Source organism: Schistocerca piceifrons, chromosome 7 (assembly GCF_021461385.2).
Source record: "Schistocerca piceifrons isolate TAMUIC-IGC-003096 chromosome 7, iqSchPice1.1, whole genome shotgun sequence".
NCBI lineage: Eukaryota > Metazoa > Arthropoda > Insecta > Orthoptera > Acrididae > Schistocerca > Schistocerca piceifrons.
Genome location: NC_060144.1, coordinates 255,881,247 through 255,907,106, shown reverse-complemented (window position 1 = coordinate 255,907,106; position 25,860 = coordinate 255,881,247). Strand labels below are relative to the sequence as shown.

Genomic DNA, 25,860 nt, shown 5'->3' with positions numbered 1-25,860 from the left:
TGTGGTGCCATAATGATGTGAGCCAGCCAATAAGACACCACCCTCTATGTGTAAGTGTGGTGAGCCTCACCAGTTTACTGACAGTCCAACTAAGCCCCTGATGACAATGTAGACTACCATCCCATGCTTTCAAAAGCATGGGATTTGGAAGACAGAAGACATAATGAGCAAAAAATGACCTTATACCTTACAATGGACAATGAAAGAAAAAAACAACATCAATCAAATTTAACCCCTCCTTATGAATCCAAATTTATGAGGAAGAGACAATACAGCAAGAAAATTCACATTTGTCATAAATCAATTATGTATTTTAATATTTAAAATCATCTACATGGCTCCTCAAACCTGAAGGGGAAAAAGTGAACAAATATCTCTCTGAGAATTTCTGGTTGATGATGTCATAAGAAACTTCTAATAAAGTACTGATGGGGGGCTTTCACATTACTATAATGACTTTTCTATCCTCACGGCTGAAACATACTACCCAATAAGCAGTAGCTTAACCATGGTCTTTAAAAAATCAATGATTTATGTGGAATAATTAGCTGTTTCCACCCACACATCGCTGTGGCTCAGACTGGTTAAATGCAAAAGAAATAACAAGAAAGTACATGTTTCTGATATGTATGGGAAATGGAGTACACCCTAACCTCCCTCTCCCTCTCATTCTTGTCCATCTCCTCCTCCTACTTTCTATGTCAATCTACTTCCCCTTCCCCCTTTCTCCCCCCGCCCCCCCCCCCCCGTCCTTCTCCTCCTTTCCACTTCCTATGTCCATTACCTCCACCCCACCCGACCAACTAGTATTCTAATCCCATGACGATAATTCATAAATACAACTTTTCTGTTTACTAACAATGTTTCCAAAAAAATATTGTTTATATGTTCAGAAAAATCTATTACAGTAATATGCAAGAATTAGAAGTAAATTGGTTGAGCACTTTTTGAGATTTTTAGTAACAATTTGTCCACTTAATATATTACATATTTATTTACATATTACACACATTAACAAATTAGTGCATAAACATGTGCATGTTCAAATGCGAAGCTGTGTTGAAATTTCAAAGCATCCGTTGAAGATCTTTCAGAGAGTTAAGATTTTGCACAACCAAATGTTTAGATTCTTATTTATGTTTCTTCAAAATCTCTTATCTCTGAAAGTTGTTCACCGATTTCTTTGACATTGCGACACATTGTTTCAATCAAATGTGCATGTTCTTTATATATATACAGGAGCACCATACCATACCATACGGCACTCCAGTATGTATATAAAAACGAGTGTATTCAAATGCAATGTTGTGTCTCAATTTTAAAGGCATTGGTGTAGAACTTTTGGAGATTATAATTTTGAACAAACAAATGTGAGATTTTTGCTAACAATGTATCCCTTTCTGTATTATTTACGTACTTATAAATCGTATGGTGCTGCAGTAGGCATATAAAAGCACACTCTTATTCAAAAGCAACATTGTGTCAAAATTTCAATGCTATCAGTGAAGAACTTTCGGACATATATGATTTTGAAAAACCATACATTTATATTTTTATTCATATAAGCAATACACTTTGAAATGCTAAGTATTTTTAGAAGTATGTGATTACAAAGCCCCAAAAAATTAAATTACAATACTACATTAAAAAACAAATAATCCCCTGAGACTTTATTTTTTTTTTCAGGTAACACATAATTACCTAAGAATTATAGGTTTTCCAGAAAAATAGCCACCCTGTACATTGACATATACAAATAAAATGCTTCCACTTAGGAAAGTAATAGAATGGTATTGCTGTTACCAACAACTTAACTAATAAGTGATACTTTCTTCATATTGTTGTGTCTCCCAGACAAACAATTTTACAAAGAAAATGCAATTACCTCTCTTCCTCATCTTCATCTTCCTCCATTGCATCATCAATGGCATCATTCATCATTTCCTCTTTCATATCCATAATTTCTGACTGCTTCTCAAATTCCTGTAATATCCTCTGGATCTGTGGCAAGTTCAGCTGCCTAATTGAAAAATAACATCAATAGTAACAAAATATGAGGATAAGACATTAATTAATTACACCGTATGCAACAGCACAATACCTGTTCATATTCTGCATTGCTCTGGTAACACCTTTCATTGCCTGAGCCATTGCATTCTGTGATCTCAATGTCTGTATCTTCAATGAAACAGCCTGGATATTTGCTTTCATTAACATAAACTTTTTTGTGTACCTCCGTGTCCTCACAAGATCTTTTGCCATTATCTTAACAGCATCCTGAAACAGTTTTTTGGACTATATTAGAAGAATAAAAGAATGTAAATATTGCAGATGTAGGTTTGAGTTACAACACATAGCTTTTTGAAATATAGGATGTGTCATTTGATCTCCACCGACTTCAAATCTTAGTAGTATTCTACATCTGCATCTACATCCATACTCCGCAAGCCACTTGACGGTGTGTGGCGGAAGGTACTTCGAGCATCTCTATTGGTTCTCCCTTCTATGCCAGTCTCATATTGTTCATGGAAAGAAAGTTTGTCGGTATGCCTCTGTGTGGGCTCTAATCTCTTTGATTTTATTCTCATGGTCTCTTCGCAAGATATACGTATACAGGAACACCATACCATACCATACCATACAGCACTCCAGTATGTATATAAAAACGAGTGTATTCAAATGCAACGTTGTGTCTCAATTTTAAAGGTATTAATTCTTAATTTCTTTGCGTTTTTTCTGGTACTTACATTGTTTAATTCATAAATTTCGGACATGTTATAATATTTGAGAGTTGTAGCATCGTGCTTTAGTACCTGAATAGTGTAAATTCGCGTAGTCATCTGTCTTCTGTTTTTGTTTTGAACAGCCAGTGTTGGTTGGTCATAGCCAGTGTGCTCCCTGCCGCCATTGGATAAGCAGCTGTCAGCAGCAAGTCATATACTCTCGCAGCAAGTCATATACTCTTAGCTCACTTATTTGTTACATAGTTTAATTCTTAATTTCTTTGCATGTTTCTGGCTACTTGCATTGTTTAATTCATAAATTTCGGGCGTATTATAGTATTTCAGAGTTGTAGCATCGCGTTTTAGTACCTGAATAATCACCTTCTGCTGCCGAGCAGTGTGTCAGCAGTGCGCAATTAGCAGCATTACAGTCTGCAAGATCCGGGCGGTTGCAGAGGGTGGGATTACTGGTAGTAGGGAGCTCCAACGTCGGGCGCGTAATGGGGGCCCTTAGGGATATGGCAGCAAGAGAGAGGAAGAAAACCAATGTGCACTCCGTGTGCATACCGGGGGGAGTCATTCCAGATGTGGAAAGGGTCCTTCCGGATGCCTTGAAGGGTATAGGGTGCACCCATCTGCAGATGGTTGCTCATGTCGGCACCAATGATGTGTGTCACTATGAATCGGAGGAAATCCTCTCTGACTTCTGGCGGCTATCTGATTTGATGAAGACTGCCAGTCTCGCTAGTGGGATGAAAGCAGAGCTCACCATCTGCAGCATCATCGACGGGACTGACTGCGGACCTCTGGTACAGAGCCAAGTGGAGGGTCTGAATCAGAGGCTGAGACGGTTCTGTGACTTGCGCCATAGGGTGGTGGGGTTTCGGGTTCCGCTGGATAGGTCAGGAGTTCACTACACACAGCAGGCGGCTACACGGGTAGAAGGGGTTGTGTGGCATGGACTGGGTGGTTTTTTAGGTTAGATGGCCTCGGGCAAGTACAGAAAGGGCAACAGCCTCAAAGTCAGGACATGCGGGGACCAAGCAGCAATCGGTATTGTAATTGTAAACTGTTGAAGCTGCATTGGTCAAGTACCGGAACACAAGCACTGATAGAAAGCACTAAGCTGAAATCGTTATAGGTACGGAAAGCTGGTTGAAGCCAGAGATAAATTCAGCCGAAATTTTTACAAAGGCACAGACGGTGTTTAGAAAGGATAGATTGCATGCAACCGGTGGTGGCGTGTGTGTCGCTGTTCAGTAGTAGTTTATCCTGTAGTGAAGTAGAAGTGGATAGTTCCTGTGAATTACTATGGGTGGAGGTTACACTCAACAACCGAGCTAGGTTAATAATTGGCTCCTTTTACCAACCTCCCGACTCAGCAGCATTAGTGGCAGAACAACTGAGAGAAAATCTGGAATACATTTCACATAAATTTTCTCAGCATGTTATAGTCTTAGGTGCGATTTCAATTTACCAGATATAGACTGGGACACTCAAATACTGAGTGTACTATCCGAAAATTACCTCGAGGAATTAAACAGAGAACCGACTCGTGGAGAAAACATCTTGGACCTACTGATAACAAACAAACCCAAACTTTTCGACTCTGTAAGCGCTGAACAGGTAATCAGTTATCATAAGGCCGTTGCAGCGTCCCTGAATATGGAAGTAAATAGGAATATAAAAGAAGCGAGGAAGGTTTATCTGTTTAGCAAGAGTAATAGAAGGCAGATTTCAGACTACCTAACACATTGAAACGAAAATTTCTTTTCCGACACTGACAATGTTGAGTGTTTATGGAAAAAGTTCAAGGCAATTGTAAAATGCGTTTTAGACAGGTATGAGCTGAGTAAAACCGCGAGGGATGGGAAAAACCCACCGTGGTTCAACAACGATGTTAGGAACTACTGCGAAAGCAGAGAGAGCTTCACTGCAAGTTTAAATGCAGCCAAAACCTCTCAGACAAACAGAAGCTAAAAGATATCAAAGTTAGCGTAATGAGGGCTATGTGTGAAACGTTAAGTTAATTCGAAAGTAAAATTCTATGTACCGACTTGACAGAAAATTCTAGGAAGTTTTGGTTTTACGTTAAATCAGTAAGTGGCTTGAAACAGCATATCCAGACACTCCAGGATGATGATGGCATTGAAAGAGAGGACGACACGCGTAAAGCTGAAATACTAAACACCTTTTTCCAAAGCTGTTTCACAGAGGAAGACCGCACCTGCAGTTCCTTCTCTAAATCCTCGCATAAACAAAAAAATGGCTGACATCGAAATAAGTGTCAAAGGAATAGAAAAGCAACTGGAATCAATCAACAGAGGAAAGTCCGCTGCACTTGACGGGATGCCAATTCGATTCTACACAGAGTACCTGAAAGAACTTGCCCCCCCTTCTAACAGCCGTGTACCGCAAGTCTCTAGAGGAATGGAAGGTTCCAAATGATTGGAAAAGAGCACAGGTAGTCCCAGTCTTCAAGAAGGGTCGTCGAGCAGATGCGCAAAACTATAGACCTATGTCTCTGACATCGAACTGTTGTAGAATTTTAGAACATGTTTTTTGCTCACGTATCATGTCGTTTCTGGAAACCCAGAATCTACTCTGTAGGAATCAACATGGTTTCTGGAAACAGCGATCGTGTGAGACCCAACTCGCTTTATTGAGACCCAGAAAATATTACATACAGGCTCCCAGGTAGATGCCATTTTCCTTTACTTCCGGAAGGCATTCGATACCGTTCCACACTGTTGCCTGATAAACAAAGTAAAAGCCTACGGAATATCAGACCAGCTATGTGGCTGGATTGAAGAGTTTTTATCAAACAGAACACAGCATGTTGTTCTCAATGGAGAGACGTCTACAGACATTAAAGTAACCTCTGGCATGCCACAGGGGAATGTTATGGGACCATTGCTTTTCACAATATATATAAATGACCTAGTAGATAGTGTCGGAAGTTCCATGCGGCTTTTCGCGGATGATGCTGTAGTATACAGAGAAGTTGCAGCATTAGAAAATTGCAGCGAAATGCAGGAAGATCTGCAACGGATAGGCACTTGGTGCAGCGAGTGGCAACTGACCCTTAACATAGACAATTGTAATGTATTGCGAATGCATAGAAAGAAGGATCCTTTATTGTACGATTATATGATAGCGGAACAAACACTGGTAGCAGTTACTTCTGTAAAATATCTGGGAGTATGCGTTCGGAACGATTTGAAGTGGAATGATCATACAAAATTAATTGTTGGTAAGGCGGGTGCCAGGTTGAGATTCACTGGGAGAGTCCTTAGAAAATGTAGTCCATCAACAAAGGAGGTGGCTTACAAAACACTCGTTCGACCTATACTTGAGTATTGCTCATCAGTGTGGGATCCGTATCAGGTCGGGTTGACGGAGGAGATCCAAAGACGAGTGGCGCGTTTCATCACAGGGTTATTTGGTAACCGTGATAGCATTACGGAGATGTGTAGCAAACTCAAGTGGCAGACTCTGCAGGAGAGGCGCTCTGCATCCCAGTGTAGCTTGCTGTCCAGGTTTCAAGAGGGTGCGTTTCTGGATGAGGTAACGAATATATTGCTTCCCCCTATTTATGCCTCCTGAGGAGATCACAAATGTAAAATTAGAGAGATTCGAGCATGCACGGAGACTTTCCGGTAGTCGTTCTTCCCGCGAACCATACGCGACTGGAAAAGGGAAGGGAGGTAATGACAGTGGCACATAAAGTGCCCTCTGCCACACTGTTGGGTGGCTTGTGGAGTATAAATGTAGATGTAGATGTAGATGGAGCAATATACTGCTTGGCTCCTCGGTGAAGTTATGTTCTCGAAACTTCAACAAAAGCTCGTACTGAGCTACTGAGCGTCTTTCTTGCAGTGTCTTCCACTGGAGTTTATCATCTCCGTAACGTTTTCGTGATTACTAAATGATCCTGTAACAAAGCGAAATATGCACACAGGGCTGGAAGTGTCACAGTGCAAGCTTCATGTGAGGTGGTAGGAACAAAGCTGAACAAAGCCAATGGTCATGTACTAAGTCCACATGAAGAGTTAGGATGGAGAGCTCTCGAAAATTGCTAGCATATGCTTGCAATTCCATCCAGCCTGGGGTTAGAATTACAGATATCAGTCAGCCTTGGTGTATCACTGGCAGGCACCAGAATACTAATGTCTTCTACCAGTATGTTTCAGGATTGAGTGCAAGCAGCAGGAAGAGGCAAAGGCTCACGCGTGATTTCTCAAGTTATATGAAAATCTCACACACTATAATAATGTCCAAGGTACAATGCACTGCAGGTCATCTGCTGTATGCAGCAACAGCAGAGGGACAGTAGTAGTAATAGGGGTGGTGGTGGTGGTGGTGGTGGTGGTGGTGAAGATGGCCACGGCGGTGGCAACAGCAGCTGCAGCAAAAGTATGCATGGGAGACCAGAGTAGGTAACATGCCAAGATAGCCTTTTATCATATTTAAATTTATTTAATTTAATAAAATGGAACTGTGATACCTTTCTCATTTCCTCGTCATTTCATATCTGGGCTTCCCAAAGACAATGATACATGTTTGATGTCAGCAAGTCAATGACACGTTTCATGTCAACCAGATAGTGTGCAAAATGTAAACGAACTGGGGATATGGTACTGATTAATTCATACATCATCTACACATACATACAATTTAATACCCAATTACATTTTTCTGTCTATATGTGAAGGATAATCTCAGGAACTGCTGTTGGAATTTTGGTATGGTTTTCATTAATAGACAGACAGTTTCATGAGAAAAGGTTGTGTACAAGGTCTGTTCAAAAACTTCCACGACTTTGTCCACAATTTTTTTCTGTGCTTACCTTTTACTTATTGTGCATGGTCTCCTTCGAAATACTCTTGTCCACGATTGATACACTGTTCCCAATGCCATTTCCTCTTCTGGAAGCAGTCTCAGTATTCCTCTTGCTGGATAGTGCGAAGCACAGTCAGAAAATTTTCTTTCATCTCTTCTACTGCTGCAAGTCTTTGTCCTTTCAACTGGGTTTTTCAACTTTCAAAATAATAAAGAAAGTCTGCTGGAGGCAGGTGTGGAGAGTATGGAGGATGAGGCAATACAGTGATTTTATTTTTTGTGCAAAAGTCACACACCGACAGCAATGAATGTTCGGGTGCGTTATCATGATGCAAAAGCCATGAATTGTCTCATCATATTTCAGACCATTTCCTTCTCACATTTTTTCACAGGCATCACAACACACCCCGATAATACCATCAATTAACAGGTTGTCCCTGTGGCTTTCAAAGTCAAATAAAACTATCAACATGGCTTTGACATTTGATCTGAGCTGACGAGCTTCTTTCGGTCTTGGAGAACCCTTCTTGAGCCATTGTGAAAATTGAACCTTGTCTCAATATCACAACCCTAAAACCACCATCTCATCATCAATTATGAGTCTCTTAAGGAACATCTCATTCTCATTTGCATTTGTATGATCGAAAAGCTCTTCACAAATTGCACAGCGAAGGTCTTTCTGGTTGGAATAATGAGCCGAGGGACGAACTTGGCAGCAACACAACGTATTCCAAGATGCTATGTCAGGATTTCACAACATGATCCAACTGAAATGTTATATTTTTTTGCAATCTCTTGGGCAGTCAGTCTTAGACTGGCACACACAATTTTGTTGAAGTTCCTGACATGAGCATCGTCGGTACATGTCAAAGGTCATCCTGAACAAGGGTCATCTTTAACTTCCATCTGGCCACTTTTAAATTATGTGAACCATTTCTAACACTGAGTACGGCTTACGTACTTGTCACTGTAGGCTTTTTGTATCATTTGGTATGTCTCTGTGAAGGTTTTATTCACACAAAACTTAATGAAGATGTGTTGCTCCTCCAACTCTGGGGATCTCAAAATTCGCAAATTGTGCGAGACAATGTTCTACTCAATACAACACTGAACAATAACTGACAGACACACAACAATGAAACTTCCGGCACTTACACATTAAACACAGGCATGTCCAGGGATACCAACCGCATTTCACTCTTAACACACCACTGGTGTGAGATTATGAATGTTCTGGAATTTTCTGAACAGATCCCCCCTATATAATAAATTATGCCAGACAAATCATTTGACCATATATACTCAGTGCTATCCATGCGAAGCCAAGACTGTATGCCAGTGCTCCATAAGTTCCATTACAAATGAGAGCCTTCAGGGATGTGGAACAAGTGAAATTATACATTAATTGGCAGAAACAGTCACTGCAGGCTGATTCTGTAAATTACAGCAACATCCAATTGTGACTAAGTGTACCGTTATTCACTTTGACAATATGTAAATTGCTTCTAGATTACTTCATAGCAGCAGAAAAATCAGGTACTTAGAAAAAAAATGAAGTGGGATGGGATGGATTTCCAATTTCCTCCCAGATATCTGCCAGTCAACTGTTAACACCTTTGCGTCAGGGCACAACAAAATGTATACCATGAGGAAATTATTTTCACTTGTAGTGTTCTGGTCTTGAATTTTACAGTACATTCTAAATTCACTCTTATCAGAGTTGCACTTACTATTACGTAGGAAATGTTTTAGCATGTAATTGTAAGAGCTGCAACATTCAGTTATCAACTTTACATAATATTTCTAGTAAATACTTTTGTAGAATAAATACTTTTTATACCTTAGCTGCATTGTCCGGGACGCCACAGGGCAGTACTGAGTGATTGTATGCAAAGTAAAATAGCAATCAGACTTAATGTTATTACATGTAGAAAAATTTCTAAGTGCAAAGCAGGCAGAATAGAACATATTCAAATGCAGGTGCCAACTCAGTTTATTATATATTTGTATGCCTAGAAATTACGCACATGTAGTTTTATTTAGTGTGTGCCCTCTGAGCGTATTTTTAACTGTGTTGTGTGAAGATGCGCACTCTAGTGATCCATGACTTACTCTAGTGATCCATAATTTTTGCTATTTTTTGTAGGATAGGTTGGTGCTACAGTGTTCACATACTAGTATTGACAATGTCAAGAAACTAGCTAAGCGCTAAATCCATTAATTTAGACTGCTGTCGCACAAGACTGTGTTTTGCATCTGCTACAACTGTCATTTCGTATAACATCTAGTTTCCCATTTCAACAGGAGTATATACTGCCTGCATCTGTTATAAATTTCTATAAATACTTTTCAAGAAGCAGCAGAAGAAGACACATAAAAAAAGGTCTTACCTATAAACCTTTTGGAAAGGAGACCACTCATCGAAAAGCAGAAATGTTGAGTTGTCAATAGGCACACACAAAAAGACAGAACAATTACTAGCTTTCGGGGTTATCCTTTTATGGGCTAGAGTAAAATGTAAAACACACACACACACACACACACACACACACACACACACACACACACCTATGCCCCTACAAGATGCCAGCTCTGTCTGTGTGTGTGTGTGTGTGTGTGTGTGTGTGTGTGTGTGTGTGTGTGTGTTTCTTTCTTTTTGTGCATGCCTATCGACAACTCAATGCTTCTGCTCTTTTTGGTGTGGTCTCCTTTAAGCCAAAAGTGCTTACATCTACAAGAATTTACCACAATTGTCATAAATGTTTGGTGTTTTCTAGTTAGTGATTATAGCCACAGAAAAAAGGCCCTAAGTATCTCACAGTCTAAAAAATAGAGTAATGATTGAACTAGATGTAGGAATGTTCCATATGTCTCATTTTTGCCATAACAATCACTTTGCACACTGCATATTTATTGCAGACCTGACTAAAGTACTCACATGTGTTGAAGCATGTTCAAGAATTTAAAGGATAAGTCTTTTGTGTGACAGATGGACTTGAATTCCCATAACGTAATGTGAAGACACAGATGCTGCTAGAGCTTCGAAATCAAATGATAATAGCTAGAGCAGATACTTCTAAAGCCCACTTGTGATAGAAATCTGTTGGATCTAATACCTAACTGCAACCAATAAACCTGATCCTTTTGAGGATGTCAATGCTGAAACTAGTATCAGTAACCATGAATTGGTTGAAGCAACAGTGATTACCTGAGTACAAAGAGCAACTAAAACAAGTAGAAAAAAATATTATGAAAAGGATAGACTGCTACTCACCATATAGAAGTGTTGTGTACAATGAAAAGACTGCTTAACATTTAAGCTTTCATGCAAAAGCCACAGCGACTAGTGACAGCGGCCGTGTGTGTGTGTGTGTGTGTGTGTGTGTGTGTGTGTGTGTGTGTGTGTGTGTGTGTGTGTTTCTATTTCTGAAGAAGACATTTTAGCTGGATGTTTGAATGTATTTCAGCTGAATGCTTGAATGTTCAGAAGTCTTTTCATTGTACCCGTCTGCAACTCAATGCTTTCTCTGTCTGGTGAATAGCAATCTACCCTTTTCACAATATTATCATTAAAACAAGCAGAATGCTTTACATTTTCAGTAAATCAGGTAAAGGCCAATAGTGTTGCATCCACGGGAAGAACTTGAAACATTTTGCTCTTGGAGGGACTCTTCTTGGTATACAGTCGCTATAAAGAAACTTCCAGAGAAACAGTGATGATAGTACAATGGTGAAAAATAAAGCACAGAAGTATAGATAGAGAAATGCTAAGCTAAACATGTTTGGCTGTAAAAAGAAAAGCAACGTGTGGAGCCCCGAATGACTGCCATAACAGAATCTTATTAAATGATCTCTCACATGTCCCAAACAAATTACGGTCAGAATGAGATTTTCACTCTGCAGCGGAGTGTGCGCTGATATGAAACTTCCTTGCAGATTAAAACTGTGTGCCCGACCGAGACTCGAACTCGGGGCCTTTGCCTTTCGCAGGCAAGTGCTCTACCATCTCAGCTATCGAAGCACGACTCACGCCCAGTCTCACAGCTTTACTTCTGCCAGTATCTCGTCTCCTACCTTCCAAACTTTACAGAAGCTCTCCTGCGAACCTTGCAGAACTAGCACTCCTGAAAGAAAGGATAATGCGGAGACATGGCTTAGCCACAGCCTGGGAGATGTTTCCAGAATGAGATTTTCACTCTGCAGCGGAGTGTGCGCTGATATGAAACTACTGTTGATAAACAGCTCAAATTTTCAAACCAGACCACAGCTCCAAAGTCAAGTGGAATCCCTATCACTTTCTTTGTAGCTGATATAGTTCCTGTTTTGACGTAATACCAGCAGATTCCTTGAACAAAAATGTGCCCAGTACTTGGAAGAAAGCACATGTGATAACCCCTCAATAAGAAGTTTAGCAGAAGTACTTCATAAAACTTAACTATCATCCAGTATCCTTGACATCTATCTGTTTAATAATCTTAGAACATATCCTGAGCTCAAAAATGTAACGAGTTACACAAAAATGGCGGAATTATGTTGCACTTTAGACAACAAACGGCTATGTTTTAATAACTGTTATGACTGATTTCAGCCGAATTATGCCCTCTTTAGATTTAATCCTAAAGTACAGGACTTCTGCTGCCATTGGTGTCAGTTGGTGTGTAGAGTTACAAATGATGACAATGGCAGCAAAAGTACTGCACTTCAGGATTACATCTGAAGATAGGCTAACTCAGTTGAAACAAGTAACTTTTTGAGTCATCAGTCTTCTGACTTGTTTGATGCAGCTCGCCACGAATTCCTCTTCATCTCAGAGTAGCACTTACAACCTACGTCCTCAATTATTTGTTGGATGTATTACAATCTCTGTCTTACTGTACAGCTTTTGCCCTCTACAGGTCCCTCTAGTACCGTGGAAGTCATTCCCTGATGTCTTAACAGATCTCCTATCATCCTGTACCTTCTTCTTGTCAGTGTTTTCCACATGTTCCTTTCCTCTCTGATTCTGCACAGAACCATCTCATTCCTTGCCTTATCAGTCCACCTAATTTTCTACATTTGTCTGTAGCACCACATCTCAAATGTTCCAATTCACTTCTGTTCCGGTTTTTCCAATAGTCCATATTTCACTACCACACAATGCTGTGCTCCAAATGCACAGGAATTTCTTCCTCAAATTAAGGCTTATGTTTCAATATTATTAAAAGCAAAGTTGCTACTCATCATATAGCGGAGATGCTGAGTCACAGAGAGGCACAACAAAAAGACACTCACAATTATAGCTTTTGGCCTTTAAGACATTCGTCAACAAGAGGTGACACACACACACACACACACACACACACACACACACACACACACTGCAGTCTCAGGAAACTACAACCACACTGCGAGGAGCAGCAGTACCAGTGCATGATGGGAGTGGTGACTAGGTAAGGAGAGGCTGGGCAGGGAGGAGGAGGGGTAGTATGGTGGGAGGTGGCGGACAGTGAAGTGCTGCAGGTTAGACGGAGGGCGGGGGAGAGGTAGGAAGGGGGGGAGGAGGGGGGGGGGGCAGTAGTGCAAAAGGAGAGAAATGAAAAGACTGGGTGTGATGATGGAATGACAGCCGTGTAGTGCTGGGATGGGAACAGGGAAGGGGCTGGATGGGTGAGGACAGTGACCAATGAAGGTTGAGGCCAGAAATGTAGGATGTATTGCAGGAAAAGTTCTCAACTGCGCAATTCAGAAAAGCTGGTGTTGGTGGGAAGGATCCATATGGCACAAGCTGGGAAGCAGTCATGGAAATGAAGGATATCATGTTTGGCAGCGTGTTCAGCAACAGGGTGGTCGACTTGTTACTTGGCCACAGTTTGTCGGTGGCCATTCATGCGGACAGACAGCTTGTTGGTTGTCATGCCTACATAGAAAGCAGCACAGTGGTTGCAGCTTAGCTTGTGTATCACATGGCTGGTTTCACAGGTAGTCATGAGGTAAGGGATTTAGAAATGTCCATTCTTTTTCAACTATGCTGTCTACTGAGCTATTCCTTATTGGTGTATCCTCAGCATTAGAGAACTTCAGGCATATCTCGATATTCCTTAGTACTTCTATCTGAATCTATATAGGCTCCTGGGTACACCTTACAATCCAGTATCTGATTTCGGAATCCCTGCCTGACCATGATATAGTCTAACTGAAATATTCCCGTATCTCAAGCCTTTTCCAAGTATACATCCTCCTTTTGTGATTCTTGAAGAGAGTATTCACTATTATTAGCTGAAATTAATTACAGAACTCAATTAGCCTTTCTCCTCCCTCATTCCTTGTTCAAGCCCATATTCTCCTGTAACTTCTTCTTCTTCTTCTACTCCTTCCCCTAGAACTGCATTCCCATCTCCCTATACGTACTGTATTCCCCTTTCAATATCATCATATATTTTCTCATCTCTTCACATTCAGCTTGCGACATCAGCATGAACACCTGAACTATTGTTGTTGGTGTTGATTTGTTGTTGATTCTGGTAAAAGCAACCCAATCAACCCTATCACTGTACTGTTCACAGTAACACATTCTCTGCCCTACTTCCCTATTCATAACGAGTCCTACTCCCATTATACCATTTTCTGCTGCTGCTAATATTACCCTATACTCATCTGACCAGAAATCCTTGTCTTCTTTCCATTTCACTTCACTGAACCCTACTATATCTAGATTGAGCCTTTACATTTCTGTTTTCAGATTTTCTAGCTTCCCTACCACAGTCCAGCTTCTGACATTCCATGCCCCAACTCGTAAAACATTATCCTTTTACTCAATATTTTCCTCAATGTCATTTCCCCCTTGGCAGTCCCCTCCTGGAGATCCGAAAGGGGTACTATTATGAAACCTTTTGCCAATGGAGAGATCATCATGATACTTTTTCAATTACAGGCCATATGTCCTGTGGATACACTTTCTGTGTTTTTAACGCAGTGGTTTCCATTGCCCTCTGCATCCTCATGCCATTGATCACTGCTGATTCTTCCACCTTTAGGGACAGTTTCCCCTCCCGAAGGGCAAGAGAGTGCCCTGAATCTCCATCTGCTCCTCAGCCCTCTTTGACAAGGCTGTTGGCAGAATGCAGTTCAACCGCCAATGGTGATTATTAATCAAAATTTAAGTGGTGGTGGGTTTCAAACCCCGTACTGGGAATGTTTTGATTACTAATCAACGATGCTACCCCTAGAACACATGTGCATCACAACCAGTCATTACAGTTAATTAAACATGATGTAGAATGATTTATTCATTAAGTAATGAGGTACCTTGAACAGCATGATGACCACTTCCTCATTTTCTTTAATAATAGTAACATATATTACAGTAAAAAGTGGGTCTTTGCTGCAGTTAAGGAATTAAATATTAAAAAGTATTTGCTGTAAGTCAGGTATCACATGCCCTGAATCTCCATCTGCTCCTCAGCCCTCTTTGACAAGGCTGTTGGCAGAATGCAGTTCAACCGCCAATGGTGATTATTAATCAAAATTTAAGTGGTGGTGGGTTTCAAACCCCGTACTGGGAATGTTTTGATTACTAATCAACGATGCTACCCCTAGAACACATGTGCATCACAACCAGTCATTACAGTTAATTAAACATGATGTAGAATGATTTATTCATTAAGTAATGAGGTACCTTGAACAGCATGATGACCACTTCCTCATTTTCTTTAATAATAGTAACATATATTACAGTAAAAAGTGGGTCTTTGCTGCAGTTAAGGAATTAAATATTAAAAAGTATTTGCTGTAAGTCAGGTATCACATCTGCAAACAGGTTCTACTGATATCGGTTGCATTTGCAGTTGTGTGTGTACTGCACTGCTTCCAGATCTGCATAATATTTCAGAACGTCTTGAGTGCAACTGGTGCTTGATTGAAGTTAGCAATGATGCTTGATTAAGGTTCATAATTCTTTAGTGTTGCATGTGATGATCTCAAGTTTCGAAACTATTTCAGACACGCAGTGAGTGTAGCGCCTAGACTGGATAGCACATGCCTTACAGCTTAGATGCATGATGCTACCAACATGGAGACCATGATTTCATAATCCCCAATTTTTTATATACAGTGTGGACCAGAAAACAAAATAAAGTCAGTATGAGAATCATCCACAAATTATTACAGCAACAAAAATCAAAATACCGTCAACATTTCTACAAGTTGATTAGAGACAGACTTCCTAGAATTCAGAGACTTTCAGTTCTTTGGTTCTGATATGATGGTATCCTCATCATCTGAATTTAAACCAAGTCCAAACTTCTGAAATTAGTAAAACACGTTAATTTATTTTGAAAATAAGTTCAATGTGGCTTTTCTCAAATGAAATGTCAATTTCAGTATGGTGTCAAGGCAATACATAGGATTACTGTGACATTTTGGACGCAGCATTCTTAAACATAAGTAACTTAATTAGAGATAGTGTCTGGGACTACACTTAAATAGGTTGGGCTCTAAAACTTGTAGTAAAAGTTTTGCAAATATATGAAACAATATGGGGAAACCAAAAGAGTCTTTGATCGCAAAGTTGTTTTTTCAATTCAGTAACTAGTTCCAATCATTATGGTCATCAATCTGCCTCCTTAAACTTAGTAAAGGAAGCAAATAACATTTATAGCCATTACTGGCAAAGTCACACTGACAGTGTGCTAACAGCAGTGGAGAGATCTGAAGCTGATGATGATCATAACAATCAAAATATGTTATCGTGACTTACCGAACGAAAGCGCTGGCAGGTCGATAGACACACAAACAAACACAAACATACACACAAAATTCAAGCTTTCGCAACAAACTGTTGCCTCATCAGGAAAGAGGGAAGGAGAGGGAAAGACGGAAGGAAGTGGGTTTTAAGGGTGAGGGTAAGGAGTCATTCCAATCCCGGGGGCGGAAAGACTTACCTTAGGGGGAAAAAAGGACAGGTATACACTCACACACACACACACACACACACACACACACACACACACACACACACACATATCCATCCACACATACAGACATATTTAAAGACAAAGAGTTTGGGTAGAGATGTCAGTTGAGGCAGAAGTGTAGAGGCAAAGAAGTTGTTGAAAGACAGGTGAGGTATGAGTGGCGGCAACTTGAAATTAGCGGAGATTGAGGCCTGGAGGATAACGAGAAGAGAGGATATACTGAAGGGCAAGTTCCCATCTCCGGAGTTCGGATAGGTTGGTGTTGGTGGGAAGTATCCAGATAACCCGGACGGTGTAACACTGTGCCAAGATGTGCTGGCTGTGCACCAAGGCATGTTTAGCCACAGGGTGATCCTCATTACCAACAAACACTGTCTGCCTGTGTCCATTCATGCGAATGGACAGTTTGTTGCTGGTCATTCCCACATAGAATGCATCACAGTGTAGGCAGGTCAGTTGGTAAATCACGTGGGTGCTTTCACACGTGGCTCTGCCTTTGATCGTGTACACCTTCCGGGTTACAGGATTGGAGTAGGTGGTGGTGGGAGGGTGCATGGGACAGGTTTTGCATCGGGGGCGGTTACAAGGATAGGAGCCAGAGGGTAGGGAAGGTGGTTTGGGGATTTCATAGGGATGAACTAACAAGTTACGAAGGTTACGTGGACGGCGGAAAGACACTCTTGGCGGAGTGGGGAGGATTTCATGAAGGATGGATCTCATTTTAGGGCAGGATTTGAGGAAGTCGTATCCCTGCTGGAGAGCCACATTCAGAGTCTGGTCCAGTCCCGGAAAGTATCCTGTCACAAGTGGGACACTTTTGTGGTTCTTCTGTGGGGGATTCTGGGTTTGAGGGGATGAAGAAGTGGCTCTGGTTATTTGCTTCTGTACCAGGTCGGGAGGGTAGTTGCGGGATGCGAAAGCTGTTGTCAGGTTGTTGGTGTAATGATTCAGGGATTCCGGACTGGAGCAGATTCGTTTGCCACGAAGACCTAGGCTGTAGGGAAGGGACCATTTGATGTGGAATGGGTGGCAGCTGTCATAATGGAGGTACTGTTGCTTGTTGGTGGGTTTGATGTGGACGGACGTGTGAAGTTGGCCATTGGACAGATGGAGGTCAACGTCAAGGAAAGTGGCATGGGATTTGGAGTAGGACCAGGTGAATCTGATGGAACCAAAGGAGTTGAGGTTGGAGAGGAAATTCTGGAGTTCTTCTTCACTGTGAGTCCAGATCATGAAGATGTCATCAATAAATCTGTACCAAACTTTGGGTTGGCAGACTTGGGTAACCAAGAAGGCTTCCTCTAAGCGACCCATGAATAGGTTGGCGTACGAGGGGGCCATCCTGGTACCCACGGCTGTTCCCTTTAATTGTTGGTATGTCTGGCCTTCAAAAGTGAAGAAGTTGTGTGTCAGGATGAAGCTGGCTAAGGTAATGAGGAAAGAGGTTTTAGGTAGGGTGGCAGGTGATCGGCGTGAAAGGAAATGATCCATCGCAGCGAGGCCCTGGACGTGCGGAATATTTGTGTATAAGGACGTGGCATCAATGGTTACAAGGATGGTTTCCGGGGGTAACAGATTGGGTAAGGATTCCAGGCGTTCAAGGAAGTGGTTGGTGTCTTTGATGAAGGATGGGAGACTGCATGTAATGGGTTGAAGGTGTTGATCTACGTAGGCAGAGATACGTTCTTTGGGGGCTTGGTAACCAGCTACAATGGGGCGGCCGGGATGATTGGGTTTGTGGATTTTAGGAAGAAGGTAGAAGGTAGGGGTGCGGGGGGTGTCGGTGGGGTCAGGAGGTTGATGGAGTCAGGTGAAAGGTTTTGCAGGGGGCCTAAGGTTCTGAGGATTCCTTGAAGCTCCGCCTGGACATCGGGAATGGGGTTACCTTGGCAAACTTTGTATGTGGTGTTGTCTGAAAGCTGACGCAGTCCCTCAGCCACATACTCCCGACAATCAAGTACCACGGTCGTGGAACCCTTGTCCGCCGGAAGAAAGACGATGGATCGGTCAGCCTTCAGATCACGGATAGCCTGGGCTTCAGCAGTGGTGATGTTGGGTGTAGGATTAAGGTTTTTTAAGAAGGATTGAGATGCAAGGCTGGAAGTCAGACATACCAACAATTAAAGGGAACAGCCATGGGTACCAGGATGGCCCCCTCGTACGCCAACCTATTCATGGGTCGCTTAGAGGAAGCCTTCTTGGTTACCCAAGTCTGCCAACCCAAAGGTTGGTAAAGATTTATTGATGACATCTTCATGATCTGGACTCACAGTGAAGAAGAACTCCAGAATTTCTTCTCCAACCTCAACTCCTTTGGTTCCATCAGATTCACCTGGTCCTACTCCAAATCCCATGCCACTTTCCTTGACGTTGACCTCCACCTGTCCAATGGCCAACTTCACACGTCCATCCACATCAAACCCACCAACAAGCAACAGTACCTCCATTATGACAGCTGCCACCCATTCCACATCAAACGGTCCCTTCCCTACAGCCTAGGTCTTCGTGGCAAACGAATCTGCTCCAGTCCGGAATCCTTGAATCATTACACCAACAACCTGACAACAGCTTTCGCATCCCGCAACTACCCTCCCGACCTGGTACAGAAGCAAATAACCAGAGCCACTTCCTCATCCCCTCAAACCCAGAATCCCCCACAGAAGAACCACAAAAGTGCCCCACTTGTGACAGGATACTTTCCGGGACTGGACCAGACTCTGAATGTGGCTCTCCAGCAGGGATACGACTTCCTCAAATCCTGCCCTAAAATGAGATCCATCCTTCATGAAATCCTCCCCACTCCGCCAAGAGTGTCTTTCCGCCGTCCACCTAACCTTCGTAACCTGTTAGTTTATCCCTATGAAATCCCCAAACCACCTTCCCTACCCTCTGGCTCCTATCCTTGTAACCGCCCCCGATGCAAAACCTGTCCCATGCACCCTCCCACCACCACCTACTCCAATCCTGTAACCCGGAAGGTGTACACGATCAAAGGCAGAGCCACGTGTGAAAGCACCCACGTGATTTACCAACTGACCTGCCTACACTGTGATGCATTCTATGTGGGAATGACCAGCAACAAACTGTCCATTCGCATGAATGGACACAGGCAGACAGTGTTTGTTGGTAATGAGGATCACCCTGTGGCTAAACATGCCTTGGTGCACAGCCAGCACATCTTGGCACAGTGTTACACCGTCCGGGTTATCTGGATACTTCCCACCAACACCAACCTACCCGAACTCCGGAGATGGGAACTTGCCCTTCAGTATATCCTCTCTTCTCGTTATCCTCCAGGCCTCAATCTCCGCTAATTTCAAGTTGCCGCCACTCATACCTCACCTGTCTTTCAACAACTTCTTTGCCTCTACACTTCTGCCTCGACTGACATCTCTACCCAAACTCTTTGACTTTAAATATGTCTGCTTGTGTCTGTATGTGTGGATGGATATATGTGTGTGTGTGCGAGTGTATACCTGTCCTTTTTTCCCCCTAAGGTAAGTCTTTCCGCCCCCGGGATTGGAATGACTCCTTACCCTCACCCTTAAAACCCACTTCCTTCCGTCTTTCCCTCTCTTTCCCTCTTTCCTGATGAGGCAACAGTTTGTTGCGAAAGCTTGAATTTTGTGTGTATGTTTGTGTTTGTTTGTGTGTCTATCGACCTGCCAGCGCTTTCGTTCGGTAAGTCACCTCATCTTTGTTTTTATATATAATTTTTCCCACATGGAATGTTTCCCTCTATTATAAAAATATGTTATCGAATTGAATAAAACATATTTGTGATCAAAGACTGTTTTCGTTTCAACTTATTCTCAAACAATCGTTTTTATCTTCAAGGTGACCATGTCAATCCACTGTGAACCTGTGTGAAATTATTTTAAAAAAGGAATGCTCAAGTTTTAAGTGAAAGGGGGTGAAAATTAAAATGTGTAAGTGGAACCAGGCATAAAATTAAAGGAGCTGGAATATTAGTCAAATGAGAGAGCACCTAGAAGAGCACTGAGAGTCTATAAATAAACTGTAGGGGCACAGTCAGGAAAAAAAGCATAATCAAAGATTGTGCACTACCATCGGGTTTGCCCCAAGATGTCATCAAGATGGCAGAAACCCCTATTTAGAGCAGGGGAGATAGTGTCAATCCCAACATGTGCAGAAGTGATATCAAAATGGTGTTTCACTTGATGCAACCATGAAACTTGATAGCAGTCAACAAATTAATTTTGGAGATGCCATTCCAGGTTCCATCATATTTCGTATAATAACTTGCTTGTTACGACAGTATTCACTTCAAGGCAACAGCACTTTGAAGATTTGTCACACACACTTCACTCTCAGTACAATTTGTTATAATTAAACATTAGTTGATGACACACTGGCAGTCAAAGCCTTCAGGAGATTCTAAGATGAACAATGCTGTTGCTGAAAGTTGTATGTGTTCACTGTGCTCAAATGGTTGGAGATATGGAGCGGAAGGTAGTAGATTCCCATCCTGCGTCATTTTGACAACACTTCTGAATAAGCTGGGAGTGAAACTAACTTCTACCTAATACAAGCTTATACAATATGGTAACCACGACATCATTTACCACACATTAGGATACAAATAATACAAAAATATTTAATTGCAGAAATTACGTGAAAATAACAGGACAACCACAAGAATTAGGGTTTTTTGGCAGAGAGAAACTAAACCCTTCAGTCCAGAAAATCTATTCCACATTTAATCCTAAACAGAAATAACCTTTACTTCTGTTGCAACGAACTTGGGAACAATTCTGGACTATCACTTAGATTAGACTAAACTAAACAAACAAATGCAGTCTTTAAGAAGGGGTTAGTGTCACCTCATTGACTGCTACAGCTTAAAAACAAACTTGTAGAGTCACAAAAACCCCTCATTCTTAATTATAGTGGTACTATTATCCTCTGAATTTTACATGAGAGCTTACACTAGCTGGAACTAGTGGTGAATATTATTCTGAAGTAATTATCATGGTTACACGCTGATAAACATACATATTATTATAACCTGTGTTTGCTCTATTGTCTTATCAAACACTGCACTCCCTCTCATTTACCTTCAACCCTCATACTACTGTCTGAGCAGCACAGCAGAAATATTTGTTCACAACAAAGTACAATCCTCGCTGTACCACTCCGTAACAATGCCTTGTTCCCTAAATCATTTCGGAACACTCTTCTTCAGAATTTCAGAGAAATCAAAAGCTATTCAAACTCCAAAAAACAACTAACAGTCAACTATAGCTATTTCTTCCATATACTTGCCTGCATCACACTCTCAGCAACTCCCCCATGTGTGAAACTACTCAAACAATGGAAAATCCAGGATGGAACGTAACAATAGTATGAAAAGGATAGTTGCTACCCACAGACACACTTACACAACTCACACATACATGACTGCAGTCTCTGAGAAATGGAGCCAGACTGGGTGGCTAGGCTGTATGGAAGGGACTTCTTGGTATGGAATTGGTGGCAGCTCTCAAAGTGGAGGTACTGCTGGTGGTTGTTCCTGAACACCCAGAATCCCAAGCCCCTCACACGGACACCTTCGTGATCTGCATCAAGGGTGAGGACACCCTAGCCACATTCCTCCAGAACCTCAACATATTCTCCCCCATTTGCTTCATCTGGTCCTACTTAACCCATCAAGCCATCTTCCTTGATGTTGGCCTCCACCTCAAAGATGGCTATATCAGTATTTCTCTCCATATCAAACCTGCCACATACCAGCATCTCCACTCTGACTGACTGCTGCCACCCATTCCATACCAAGAAGTCCCTTCCATACAGCCTAGCCACTTGTTGCCGTCACGTCTGTACTGACGAGAGGTCCCTCTCGAAATGTACCGAGGGTCTCATTGCGGTCTTTGCAGATCGTAATTACCCTCCAAATTTTGTAAAAAAAGGTCAAAGTCCCACCATCCAGCCACAGAGGAGCATTCCCCTCATGACTCAGTACCATCCAGGACTGGATCACCTGAATTACATTCTACACCAGTGTCTTGACTTCCTCTTCTCCCCGTGCTCTGAAATGTGAACTGTCCTACCCACTATCCTTCCCACCCCTCACACTGTGATATTCTGCTGCCCATCATACCTACGCAGTATCCTCGTCCATACCTACACAACCACTGCTCCCAACCACTTTCCCCATGGCTCATACCCATGTAATAGACCTGTCCCATACATCCTCCCGCCAATACCTACTCCAGTCCGGTCACAAACATCACGTATCCCATCAAAGGCAGGGCTACCTGTGAAACCTGTTATCTGATCTAATCTACAAGCTAAGCTGCAACCAGTGTGCTGCATTCTACATGGTCATGACAACCAACAAGCTGTCTATCCGCATGAATGGCCACTGACAAATCGTGGCCAACAAACAACTGGACGACCCTGTTTCAATTAATGCTTACCTTCTGGAGCCTTCCTACCTCCAACAGATTTTCGGAATTGTGCAGGTGGAAACTCTCCCTGCAATACAGCCTACATCCCTGTAATCTCCCTGGCCTCAACCTTCATTAGTCATTGTCCTTACCTAACTATCCCCTTCCCTCTTCCCATTCCAGCACTACATAATCCTCATTCCACCAACAAACCCACCAGTCTTTTTACTTCTCTCCTTTCCCATTACCCCCTCTCTCTCCCCTGCCCTACATCTAACCTCCCATCTACACCTAGCTGCCCTACTATCCACTTCATTGTTGCATGCTCCCAGCAGCACTTTACTGCCCCCACTCCCACCCCACTCTCCCTCCTAGCCCCAGCCTCCTCCTTACCCCCACCCGATTGCCTCTCCCATAACATGCTGCTGCCCCATTCTAATTTCATTAATTCACCACACAGTTGACTCCTGACACATTCTGCCTTGAGGCTGCTTTACTGCATAAATTTAATTGTAGTTGCCACAATGTCGCCCACTGCTGCTACCAATGTGCCACTCATAAATTTCGTCTTATGATCTATAACTAGTAACAAACGAAAAACAAAAAAACAAAAAAAATAAATTGTCATCCAATAACAACAAGCAAACAACAAACAAATGAGTATCCACTTACTAATGACATTACAAAAAGTAACTGCCAAGCCAACAAAAAGAAATTCCATATCATACAGTAACATACAGCAACAAGTCCAATGCCAGATAGATTGGGAGAGTCATGCTATAAAAAACTGTGTGACATTAATCTGAATGTTTTGTCTGAAAACTACTTTGAAGACATAATTTGAGAACCAACTTCAGAAGGAAACATGTTTGACCTTCTAGCTACAAACAGAAATGAACTTATCACATATATTAACATAGAGGAAGCAATTAGTGATCTCAAGGCTGTGATAGCATGATAGCAACTATGGCTACAGGTGTTATGAGGAATGATAGAGATAGGAATATATTTTTGCTTAGTAAGAGTGCCAGGACACAAACTGCAGAGTATATGGGTAGTCAACAAATATACTCAGTGCTGAGGACAAAGATGTGGAGCACAAATGGAAAAAAAAAAAAATCAAAAGCATCACTCAATATGCCTTAAACAAGATCCAAGCAAGGTCTTAAGGGGCGGGAAAGATCCACTATTAATAGCAGTTTAGGAAACTGTTGCGTAAACACAGAGCTTCAGCACAGATTCAAGAGAAGTCCAAACCTTGCAGACAAACAAAGGTTGAAAAAAGCGAAAATGAGTGCAAGGAGATTAATGAGAAAAGCGTTCAACGACTTTGACAGTAAAATTTTGTCAACCAAGCTGATTGGAAAAACTAAAAGGTTTTGGTCTTATGTAAAATCAGTAAGTGGATCAAAATAATCTATTCAGCCACTCTGTGATCATAAATGAAATGGAAGATAACAGAGAGAAGGCCGAAATACTGAATTTGGTCTTCCAAAATTGTTTCACCGCAGAAAATCTTAATAAAGTCCCTATTTTCAATCATAGTACGAATGTCAAAATGACAGATATTGAGATAATCGATTGCAGAATAGAAAAGCAACTAAAATCTCTTAGTGGGTCTAGTGGAAAAGCACCAGGAGCATATGTGATACCTGTATGATTTTGCAAAGATTATGAAGAAGAACTTGCTCCCCTTCTAGCAGCAGTTTATCGTAGGTCACAGGAACAACAAAGGGTACCTAGCGATTTTTAAAAAAAAAAAAAAAAAAAAAAAAAAAAAAAAAAAAAAAAAAAAAAAGCGTGTTTTTGAGAAGAGTTGTAGGACAGATGAACATAATTATAGGCCTATATCGTTTATGTCAATCTGTTGTAGAATTATGGAACATGTTTTATGCTCAAGAATTATGACATTTTGAGGGAATGAAAAACTCTTCTATAAAAATCAACATCAATTCTGCAAACAGAGATCTTGTGAAATTCAACTCATTCTGTTCCTCCGCGTTATCCAATGACGCTCAGGTTGACGCATTCCTTGACTTCAGGAAGACATTTGACACCATCGCAAACGGCTGTCTATTGGGGGTGAAAAGAGCTCATAGAGAGTATCGGCCCAGATTTGTGACTGGATTCAGGATTTCCTTGCAGACAGAACTCAATATGCCGCTCTTAATGGAACAAAATATACAGGTGCAAAGGTAATTCCTGGAGTGCCCCAAGGAGGATTCATAAGAAGAATTTTAAGAAAATGTAACTCATCCACAAAAGAAGTGGGTTACAACGCCTAGTCTTGAGTAATGAAAGAGAGAAGATCTGACAAAGAGCGGCGGGTTTCATCACAGGATAATTTTGCTGGTCGGAGAGCATTATACAAATGCTCACCAAAAACTTCAGTGGCAGATGCTACAAGAGAGGCATTGTTCATCACAGAGAGGTTTGCCAATGATATTTCGAGAGAATACCTTTCTGAAGAGTCAGACAACATGTTATTTCCTCCCATGTACATCTCATGAAATGATCACGATGAAAACCTTTGAGGACTTAGAGTTAATACAGAGGATTACTGAAAATCTTCTTCCCATGCAAAAATCACAAGTGGAAGAGGGAAGGAGGGATCAGTTAGAGGTAGTGGAGTACTCTGCACCATACACTGTCAGGTGGCTTGCGGAATACTGATGTTGATGTAGAATGCCTCACTAACATCACTGACAACTTATAAACACAGACACACAACTCTACTGAGTGCCACCACAGATGACAAAATGACACATCCAAATGATGCATTCCACATATGTCACGCAAACATGACATCACGGAACACAACGTAGCTATGTCACTGGTCAAAGTAGACAGGTGATACTGCAAACTTCGGCTGGCCCAGAAAGAAACAGAATTTAGTACATTAGTTGAGAGAACTGAGCACGGTGTGAAAAATAT

General features: G+C 41.7%; 1 protein-coding gene across 1 annotated transcript in view; it reads right to left on the bottom strand.

Moving 5' to 3' along the window:
* Positions 1-25,860, bottom strand: part of LOC124804738 (charged multivesicular body protein 2a) — a 32,817-nt gene that overhangs the window by 2,844 nt on the left and 4,113 nt on the right. Inside the window, exons 3-4 of the mRNA XM_047265033.1 lie at positions 2,102-2,277; positions 1,886-2,020 (exon numbers count right to left, since the gene is read on the bottom strand). Coding sequence (XP_047120989.1) covers positions 1,886-2,020; positions 2,102-2,277 — 311 coding nt within the window. The remainder of the gene's footprint in view (positions 1-1,885; positions 2,021-2,101; positions 2,278-25,860) is intronic.